Source organism: Sceloporus undulatus, chromosome 1 (assembly GCF_019175285.1).
Source record: "Sceloporus undulatus isolate JIND9_A2432 ecotype Alabama chromosome 1, SceUnd_v1.1, whole genome shotgun sequence".
NCBI lineage: Eukaryota > Metazoa > Chordata > Lepidosauria > Squamata > Phrynosomatidae > Sceloporus > Sceloporus undulatus.
Window position 1 is genome coordinate 113,125,235 of NC_056522.1, and position 10,908 is coordinate 113,136,142.

The window sequence follows — 10,908 nt, forward strand, 5'->3', positions numbered from 1 at the left end:
CCACCAGTATGGAGCTTCACCATCTTTTACTTATGATTATATGGTTATATGATTACATATGATATAATATATATGATCCCAAATCAATACTGTAATGCACTCTTATGGCAAAAGTGGAACTTACTTCGAGGTTAAGAATGCCTAGGATTGCAGCTGAATGCAGAAATGGACACCTTGTGGTGCTCCAAATATTTTTGACTTACCAACTTCCACAATCCCTTACACTATTGGCTATGCTGGATGGATGGGATGAGAGTTATACAGTAGACTATAAAAACTTGGGAGTGTCACATTTGCCCAGCCCAGATGTAAGGAACTACTCCACAGAGCATGCCATAGGGCAGCACTACTACAAGTGATGATCCCTGGACCAGTGCCAGTTCCTGAGCCATTGGTTGCTGGTCCTTGGCAAGTTTCCGGGAAAGAAAGAAACAATTGTACCAAATGGGCACAAATTTAGTGCTGGTCTCTGTCACACTGGGGAAAAAAAGGTCACTCCCTCACATCAGACAGCTTGAGAAACAATGCAATAGAGAATAGACTGGAATGTATTTCAAAGTAAAATATAAAATATTTTTTTAAAAGGTAACCATAATGGTGCAGCGTTTGACTAGGAATCTGGGGGACAGGGATTCAATTCCTTGTTCAGACTGTAAACCCATTGGGTGGCTTTGGGCAAGTTACACTCTCTCAGCCCTAGCTGAAGGGAATGAATAAATCCTGAGAAGGAAACTTTATGTCCGGTCAGAGTCACCTTGGAGGCATAGAACAATAGGAAAAACCATAAAGGGTTACGCTGCAAAACTGAACCTTACGCATGTCTACACAAGAGTAAACCAGATAAAGCAGGGATTATAGTACAGCCGGCCCTCTGTATTGTTTTATCCATGGATTCAGCCATCCATGGTTTGAAAATATTCAAACATAATATAAATTCCAAAAAGCAAACCTTGATTTTGCCATTTTATAAAAGGGACACCATTTTACTATATCATTGTGTTTAATGGGATTTGAACACCCATGGATTTTCGTATCCAGATTTCCGAAATCCTCCGAAATCCAAAATTGTCCGCATGGGTGGCTGAGAGAGTGACACCTTTGCTTTATGACACTAACTTTGTCTCATGCACCAAATGATTAAAAACATTATGTATAAAGTTTACCTTCAGGCATTGTATGACAAAACATGAAGAGGGCGACTAGATGCCCTAATAATTGCAAAAGAGGGCAAGTCACCACAAAATGTCAGACAAGAAAAATGTAAGGACATTACAAAAGAAAAGCTAAAAACATTCATAGAAACATAAATCCATGCTGCTTAGTCAGACTCAGAATGGAGGGCGTTTTGGAATTCCTCCTGGACAGGAGGCAGAAATGTAGGACATGTCCTGGAAAAGGAGGACCATGTCTGGTCACCCTGAACATACATGAATCCTATGCTTAGATCTGGGTCCCATCGCCAAGATAGCCAGGCAATCCCCAAATTTGGAAGAGGGAAAAAACCAGACATCCCAAACACTTCTGCAGTACTGTAGTTCCAATCCTTTCAGATATGACAGATCCTGTCCACACTGCAGAGATAATCCGGTTTGGCACTGCTTTAACAGCCCTGACTCAGTGCCAGGAAATTCTAGGGAATGTAGTTTTGTGAGGCATTTAGCCTTCTCTGTCAGAAAGAGCTCTGTTGCCACAACAAACTACAGTTCCCAGGATTCCCTAGCACTGAGCCAGGGCAGGTTAAAGCGGTCTCGAAGCGGGATTATCCCTGCTGCAGTAGTGTCTTTTGCACCTAGAGCTGCATCCACACTTGGCCCCACTCCACATCCCAGAATCCCATAGCCTTGAGCCAGAAAAAGTGTTAAAGCGGTGCCAAAACGGGTTATTTCTCCAGTGTGGAAGCAGCCCTGGAGCGTGAGGTGTCGCCCTGCAAGCGAGGCCCATCCCTTCCGAGTCCGACAAGGGCAATCCTCCTGCTGCTGCTGGGGCCTCTCTTGGCGGCTGCCCGCCAGAGGGAGGGAGGGAAGGCCCTGGGCGGCCCTGTCTCCCTGCCTGCCTCTCTCTCTCTCTCTCTCTCTGTGCCTGCCTGCCTCCCTTGGGCGGCTGGAGTGGAGGGGGAGCCCAGCCCGGGCCCTCCTCTTCCTGCCGCCCGCCTCCCGGCTTCCCGCACCCGGTAGTCCTCCTCCTCCTCTTCCAGCATGCAGGCGTTCCAGTACCCCCAGGTCTTCCGCGACGAGACCGCCGTAAGTACACCCCCCTTCCCCACATATAGATACACAGTGGTCTGCCTCCCCTTCCCCGGAGGAGGAGGAGGAGGCGGCTCCTCTCCTCTCCTTGGGCTTGGGAGGTTTTGTAGGATAGCTCCCCTGGCTGGGTTTCTCCCTCTGAGAGAGAGAGAGAGAGAGAGAGAGAGAGTCCTCTTGTGGGTGCATCCACACTGTGGAGACAATGCAGTTTCATCCCGCTTTAGGTGCTGTGGCTCCACCCAGTGGAGCCCCAGGGGGGTGGTTTGGCAAGGGATATGGCCAATTCCACTCTGTGGAGAGATAATGCACTTTGACCCTGCTTTAGGTGCTGTGGCTCCATTTTATGGAATCTTGGGATTGGTAGTTTGACAAGTGATGCATATACATACACTGTGGACATGATGCAGTTTGCCTGCCATGGCTCAATGCTATGGAATTCTGGGAACTGTAGTTTTGTGAGACAGCCTCCTCTGTCAGAGGGCTCTGGTGCCACAACAAACTTCAGTTTCCAGGATTCCATAGCATTTGAGCCATTGCAATTAAAATAGTGTCAAACTGGATTATTTCTGCACTGCAGATACAGCCCGAGAGAGAGAGAGAGAGAGAGTCTTCTTTTGGGTGCATCTGCACAGTGGAAATGCAGTTTGACCCTGCCTTAAGTGCTGTAGTTCCATCTTAGGGAATCCTGGGATGTGTAGTTTTATAAGGAACAGAGGATGGATAGCCATCTGTTGCGGGTGCTTTGATTATGTATCCTTGTGGTCTCTTCCAACTCTAGGATTCTTTAGCCTTCTATGCCAAAGAGTACCAGTGCCACACAAAACTACAAATCCCAGGATTCTGGAGGATAGAGCCAGAGCAGTTAATCAAACTGCATTACTGTATTTCTACAATGTAGCTGCACCCAAGGTTTTTTAGTCTCCTTTGCCAAAGAGTGCTGGTGCCTGACCAAACTATAAATCCCAGGAGTCTTCAGGATGAAGCCATGGGAGATAAAAGAGTGACATACTGAATTGTGTCTACAGTGTATTTGCACCCTTTGAGCTTTCTGGTTCCTAGAAATGGCCAATTCTGTGTGAAGTCCAGCCTCTCTCACACCCCAAATTTCAGCCTCTCCTCGTGTCTCTCTTGTTTTAAGCTTCCTGTTCAGTTATTTTTTTGTTTTAAAAGCCAAAGAATCCACAGTTGGGCAATACGTTTATTAGGACCAAAATAATATGCCACAGTAATATACAAGCTTTTGAGTTCTCTTGAACGCTTTGGTGGTGCCAAAATAAAATAAAAATGAACACAAAATGGAAGCAGAAGAAATGAAAAAGTTCAAAGATTAGGCCAGATGCTGTAACTGTGAAGTCTGCACCTAAATGGCAATCAAATAGGTGGCCAAATTGGGTTTGAGGTTATAATAAGTCTTATGTGGGCTGGGGGACAATACCAGGATTCATATCACATTTGAGTCTTTATGATTACTGGTATTGTTAGTATTTAAATGCCTGTACACCATGGTGTAATGGTTTGAGTGTTGGACTCTGGAGACCAGGGTTCGATTCCTGCTTGGCCATGAAACCCACTGGGTGACCTTGGGCAAGTCACACACTCTCTGCCTCAGAGGGAGGCAATGTCAAAACTCCTCTGAACAAATCTTGCCAATAAAACCCCATGATTTTGCCTTAGGGTTGCCATATGTTGAAGACCCACAACAATAATAAAGCTATTCCAGGCCAGGTAGCTGCCAGGCAGTGATCTGTCCTGTCTCCCCACCCACCCCAAATCCAGGGCAAACCCATCCTTCAGACTACAGGAAACGTTTCGGAGATAATTTTGAGTTTTATAAAACCTGGGTTAAGATGGTGTACTCTGAGTTTGTTGTGGATAGGGCCATATACCATGTGGCCTTGTTGCAGGGGAGTTTCACATTTTTTCCCTAGTGTAGACAAGCCCCGTCTGAAGAAGCATGCCAAGAAAGCACCATGATAGGTTCACGTTAGGGACACCGTAAATTGGAAGCAACCTGAAGGCACACAACAACAACAACAACAACAACAACAACAACAACATGCAAGCCCCTATGCCTTCCAGCTGCTGAAAGGTTTCCTATAATTAAACATAAATTGGCCATGCTGACTGGTGGATTCTGAGAGTTGTTGCCTTTCAAAAATAACCTTTCTAAGCTCTACAAAAATATATTTTGATAACTTATTATTAAAGCCTTGTGTTGGGACCTAACAGGCCAGAGGTCAAACAAACCTGTTGTTCAGGAATGGGGAAATGTTTTTTCCCAACAGGATTGGTTAGCAGTCTGGGGCTTGCTTTAGGCCAGGGTGCAGGCTGGCTTGTTCACACTTGCTGCATAAACACCTTTGTGCATTGCCGGTTCTTGCATGGGCTGCACTGTGGCCTGAGTTGTGGAGTTAAGGCTATATTGCACTGCCTTGTAGGACAAGATTTAGGGCATCAGCTGGCCCTTCACTGAGGCAAGCAGTTCAGGAAGTGACTGCTGTGAGATTGTGGCCATAGGATACTATCACATGGGGGGAAATTGAGGAATTAAAAGGGCATTTTCCTGGGAAAGTTGCACGATTGCAGCAAAGATTTTCATATACATTGCAATCTGAGAGAACTTATCTCGAGAAATCCCATGAATGGTCTGTTACTGGAGCATTCCTGGTTCTTCCTGGGATAAATCCTCAGATTGTGACATTGTCTGAAAATCTTGATCACAATTGTGTGACTTTCCCTGGAAAATGCCTTTTTAATCCTCTGATTTTCACCATGTGATAGTACCCACAGCCCACCCATTTCTCCTGACTCTTTCTTTTCTGTTCCATGACAGATTTATATGTACAGGTTGAGTCTCCCTTTTCCAAAATGCTTGGGAGTAGAACTGTTTCAGATTTTGGAATATGTGCATATACACCATGAGATATCTTGGAGATGGGACCCAATCTAAACATGACATTCATTTATATTTTGTATATACCTTATACACATAGCTTGAAGGTGACTTTATGCACAAGATTTGTAATAATTTTGTACATGAAACAAAGTTTATGTACAATGACCCATAAGAAAACAAAGGTGTCCCTATCTCAGCCATACAGACAATGTTGGATTTTGGAATATTTCAGAATTCCAGATAATGTTCCTCTTCTGTATCCAAAATAACCATGCTCACTTCAGGTGTAGAGGGAGACACTCTCTCATTGCCAGTATTGAAGTAAGATTCAACTGGCACTCCATTCAGCTGCTAGTCAAGCAAAGTGTCCTTGGCTACCCCTGAAAAGGTGCATCTAAACCTGTAATGTGCTCACAGCAGCCTTACTGACACCATGTAATGTATTCTCTTCCAGTAGTTTCTGGAGCAGGCGTTCATTCAACATACAGGCTCCAATGACTCCTGCCTTCAGATCAACACTCAGGACACAAGCATATAGAACAGAAGTTCTGTTTAGTATCAGAAGGGCAAAACACATCTAGTAATACAACCAGCAGAAGTGGAACTTGTAGTAGTTGTACACCTTCAAGTCTTTTTCCAGCTTATGGCGATCCTAAGGTGAAACTATCATAGCGTTTTCTTGGCAAGATTTGTTCAGAGGAGGTTTTCCATTGCCTTCCCTTGAGGCTGAGAGCATGTGTCTTGCTCAAGGTCACCCAGTAGGTTTCATGGGCGAGGTGGGAATTGAACTCTCCCAAGGTCATAGCCCAACACTCAAACCACTATTCCATGGTGGCACGAAGTGAAATTTACCTAATATCTATTCCAAACTCCATTGCACAGGACTAAACCCAGACCATGGATGTTTTGGTGTGGAGGGAAAGTATACTGGATTCTTTCATAAACCTTATATCAGTAAACTGTCTCTTGATCTTTTACATCTCCTATTATCTTAATTTGGGGTCTGGCCTCTGTGGGTTTTCTCCTGTGTTTCCAGTTTCATGGCTAATCTCTGCAATGGAAGGCTGAGAAATCTACTTGCCTGCTCCATAGAACATAACATCTTATAGTAGGAATTCTGCTAATGCGCTGTTTTTCCCCTATACATATACCTAGCACCTGCTCTGTGGCCATTCTGTATGACATACCAGGCAGTATATTCAATAAATCCCCTTTTGCAGAAACCCTTAAGATATTTTTGCAACATTCATCTTCTCCACTTAATATTTTTCTTCTTCACCTTCTATGGGGATCTAGTATTAATGTAATTTTCTCCATTTTAAATTTCAGACTCTTGTAGCCTTGATTCTCTGATAAGATTCTCAGAAAAGGGAAGTAGTAAGTTGCCAAACTTTAGTTACTAACTTCTAATGTTTTGGGCCATCTTGTGTGGAAACATAGACTTGGAAGCTATAAAGTGCATAGCGTTGGAGTCAGGACTTAATTTAGCTTTCCACAATTAATTCCACACATTTGTTAGCCCAAAACAATTACAATTAATGAAGAAATTGAATTAAAGTGATATTTGGCCTAACTACAAACTGAGCAAAGTTAGTAAACAAAAAGCATCAACCTGTTAATGTGTTTAACAAATCACAACTATGGATAAAAACTGTTAAACACATTAACAGGTTGATGCTTTTTGTTTTGTATTTGTGTTTTAAAAACAATATTTTAGTTTGCATGCCGTCTAAAATCCTAGGACATTAACAAATCACAACTATGAATAAAAACTGTTAATGTCCTAGGATTTTAGACTGCATGCAAACTAAAATACTGTTTTTAATACACAAATACAGAGCACCAGAAATGGGAGAAAGGTAAAGAAAGCAGTAACTAAAAATAGAAATAAGTAAAGGAACGATTAGTCTGAGAGATCCCATTCAGTAAGGGGAAGAAAGCGAACAGTTATATGATGACTTTATTAAGCTTGTTAATTTGTTATAGATAGAGAATAAGTTAGGTAACAATGGATTGGATAGAATCAACTATTGTGACAACTTAAGGAAGTGATTAGTGTATATATAACAAGGATTTATGATTTGCTAGGCTTAGAAAATCCTTTACATTTCTTGCGAGACCTTAAATTTAAAAGGGTGTTAGATAACGTGTTTAGGTATTAAGATGTCAAGAAGATAATCCTTGTTTCCTTATGTATATATTTTGTGTTGAAGCTAATGTTTAATAAATGTGAAATGATTGAGAAAAATAAAGTTTAAAAAAACCACAAATACAGAGCAGTTTATTGTTGTTGCAGTAGAACGGGAACATTGTAAACGTATGTATACACCAAATAACCCTATTGTTTTGCTTTCAGATAGCTGAAAGAAATTACTGGCTGCTTTAGTTTCATCTTCCATCAGAATGTTATGCTTTAAGACTTTTTAAAAAAAATCATAAGTAATTTTATTTTTTTAAATGATGTGTTTATGTTTTTTTAAATCAGGTGCACGATTATCATGGATGTAAAGTAAGTGACCCTTATAGCTGGCTAGAGGATCCTGATAGTGAACAAACAAAGGTAAGCAATTAATTTTGAACATTGTGGGACAAGCTAGAATGTAGAAACTAGAAGTTCAAAATATTGTCCAAATAGATTTTAATCTCAGAATGTATTCATGATAATCTTAGGACCATTTTGTATAAGAAAAAAAAGTTACTATGAATGAGTAGGTTATTATGGTTGCTGCTGCTGACAAAACAATTTTGCTGCTTTAGAGTACGGTACTTTGTTGTTGTATGCCTTCAAATTATTTCTGAATTATGGTGCCTCTAAGGTGATGACCCTATCACAGGGCTTTCTTGGCAACATTTGTTGAGAGGGGGTTTGTTATTGCTTTCCACTGAGACTTGAGAGGATGCGACTTGCCCAAGTTCATCCAATGTGTTTCCATGACCAAGCAGGGATTTTAACCTTTATCTCCTGGAATCATAGCCCAACAGTCAAGCCACTACAATATGTTGGACTAACAGGATGTAACACTGTAAAATCCTTGGAGAAAACAGCTATACTCTGGTATTATTATTTAAATAATAAAATTGTCTGTTGTTAAGTTGCTCTTTATAACAAGTCTTTATTTTATTCAGCTGATGTGTCTTTGACGTGAACCTTTCTTCACTTTCTTTCTTGTTTACACTTTCTTGTGTTGGAGCCAAACTTCTGCTCAGAAGCTTGGCTCCAACACAAGAAAGTGATACGAAGAAGCAACAGCTCATGAAGAAGGTTTGCATCCAAAACACATCAGCTGAATAAAATAAAGACTTGTTATAAACAACAGGTTAACAAACAAACACTTTTTTTTACAACACTGGAGTATACCTCTTTTTTCCGAACAGGATATAAACCAGGAATAAAAGAAGTTCCTGGCTTGAGACTCCTAGGATTCATATTGGGTGAACTGTCTTCCTGTCCATGTGCCAAAGCATAACAAGAATGTTGTGACCCTCCAGAGATAGAGAGAGATTTGGGGCCTTTATTGTTGTTGTGTCCCTTCCAGTCATTTTTGACTTATGGTGACCCTACGGCAAGTCTGTCACAGAGTTTTCTTGGCAAGTTGGAAGTGGGTTTCCATGGCCAAGCAGGGATTTGAACCCTGGTCTCCAAAGTCATGGTCCAGCACTCAGACCACTACCCCACACTAGCTACCCATCCTACTGTCCCTTACCATTGGTTGTCCTGGCCAGGGCTGATGGAAACTAAGACAAAAACATCTAGAAGTGTGCAGTTATCCACCCAGTGAAGACAATACTAAGCCAGATGGACCATTGGCCTGATTTATATAAAGGCAATCCCTATGTTGATTTCAGGCAAGGAAACATCTGTGTCAGAACCGTCATAGTCAATCAAAATAGATGGGCAATGCAGCTCTAGTCAGAGCAGTGGTGTAAGGTGGCTTCATGTATTCATTTACACTTTTCTTTCCTCTCCTCCTCACCATGTTCTGTATGCGAACCATTTTTAGCTGGGGGTTGAATTCCAAGTTGGGGAGAATCTTTCCAGGATTGGGCCAGGGCATGGGGTACAACCAAAGACATAACAGGCAGAACCAAAGCAAAGTGGGTAAGGCCAGGTATAACCCATACCATATTGACCATTTTCTCACTATGCAAAAAACAAACAAACAAACAAACAAACAAAAAACCCAGCTTAAGTCTATACCTATCTTCTCAGAAATAAAGCTTGGTACTACAGCTTTGGTTCTCCACAGTAGCTTTCCTGTCTGCAAAACTCACCTCTGTTCTGTGTATTTGTCACAGAGTCATAGAGTTGGAAGAAACCACAAGGGTCATCTAGTCCAACCCCTTGCCATTCAGGAATGCACAGTCAAAGCACTCCTGACAGATGGCCATCCATCCCCTCTTTAAAAAATTCCAAAGAAGGGGACTTCACCACACTAAAAGGGAGTGTGCTTCACTGCTGAACAGCTCTTACTGTCAGGATGTTCTTCCTAATGTTGAGGTGGAATCTATTTTAAATAACTTTTACATTCTTTGTAATCAGAAATAACATTGGATGATGCTTGTGGCTAGATGGGGAACCCACAGATATTTGTTTGGTTCTGTTATTCTTGGTTATGACACTACGATCAAATATGCAAACATTACATACACCCTCATTCTTCATATTTTCCTGATTTATTGTTTCTGCAAGAGAGGTTATTTCCTCTGGTTACTTCCTTTTCCCTAGCTGACACAGATTAAAGATAATTATACAAAATTACCTGTTGGGCAACATAAATTTTAATAATACCACACATAGATATATAAAGCAAGCTGAGCTGTGTTGAAAGCAAACTGTCCATAATTTCATAAGGCATTAAAGTGTAGGCTGAACTGATGCTGTTTAATTACTGTAGTCTTGAAGACCTGTTCTTGTATATCATAAACATTCGCTGAGGTTATAGGTGTTTGAAAATCACCTTATATATGCAAACTGTGTTACCGATATAGGCCTTTAATTTTAAAACTTCACCAGATAAAAATTCTTCCACCATTTAAAATTCTTTATCAGCTAAACATTTCTTGCTATCAAAAATCAACTATAATACATTTCTCAAAATGTTTGCCAAAAGAAACACTCTACTTCAGTGAAAAATACTTCCAAACACAAAATCACTTTTCAAACCATTGTCTCAAAGAACCATTGCTTTAAGCAACCATCTTTTAAAGCAACTATCCTCTGTTACCAAATTTGCTAAAACAATGGATTTGAAAAGACCAAAAAACAAAGAGTACTATAAACTCGATCTATTATTAGTATGTTACAAAATTATACAAAAACAATATATACAAGGGATACAAAATAAACTATAGTAATAATGGAAAGCACAATAACAAAATAGGAAATAATACAAACAATGGTCTGGTACATACTGGCCTTACGTGACGCCCTCATCATGTGCTAGGGTTGCCTGAGGGCGGAGTGCCCACATGCCCCGCAACCCTCGCACATGACGAGGGCGTAACAGTGGCGGCACCCTGTTTACATGGGTGCAGCCATTGTTGCGCAAGTGCCGTGTGGCACCCACACGGCACTGCGCGGCACTTGCGTAACCAGTGCGCCAGTAGTGCACTGGTTACGCCGCAGCCACGGCATAGAAAGAACCCACTTTTTGTGGGTTCTTTTCCTGCGTGTGGGAAGCCATGTAGTCTGTCTGCTGCAGCTTCCTGATGGCGGGAAAGTAGGAGCTGGCAGACCACCCTTTTTGGATGGTCTGTACCGTACCTATA

The 10,908-nt window shown here is 41.6% G+C and overlaps 1 protein-coding gene across 1 annotated transcript in view; it reads left to right on the forward strand.

Moving 5' to 3' along the window:
* Nucleotides 1-2,180: 2,180 nt before the first annotated feature.
* Nucleotides 2,181-10,908, forward strand: part of LOC121925245 (prolyl endopeptidase) — a 92,822-nt gene continuing 84,094 nt past the window's right edge. The window contains exons 1-2 of the mRNA XM_042457144.1: nucleotides 2,181-2,240; nucleotides 7,625-7,699. Of these exons, the coding sequence (XP_042313078.1) occupies nucleotides 2,196-2,240; nucleotides 7,625-7,699 (120 nt within the window). The 5' untranslated portion in view covers nucleotides 2,181-2,195. The remainder of the gene's footprint in view (nucleotides 2,241-7,624; nucleotides 7,700-10,908) is intronic.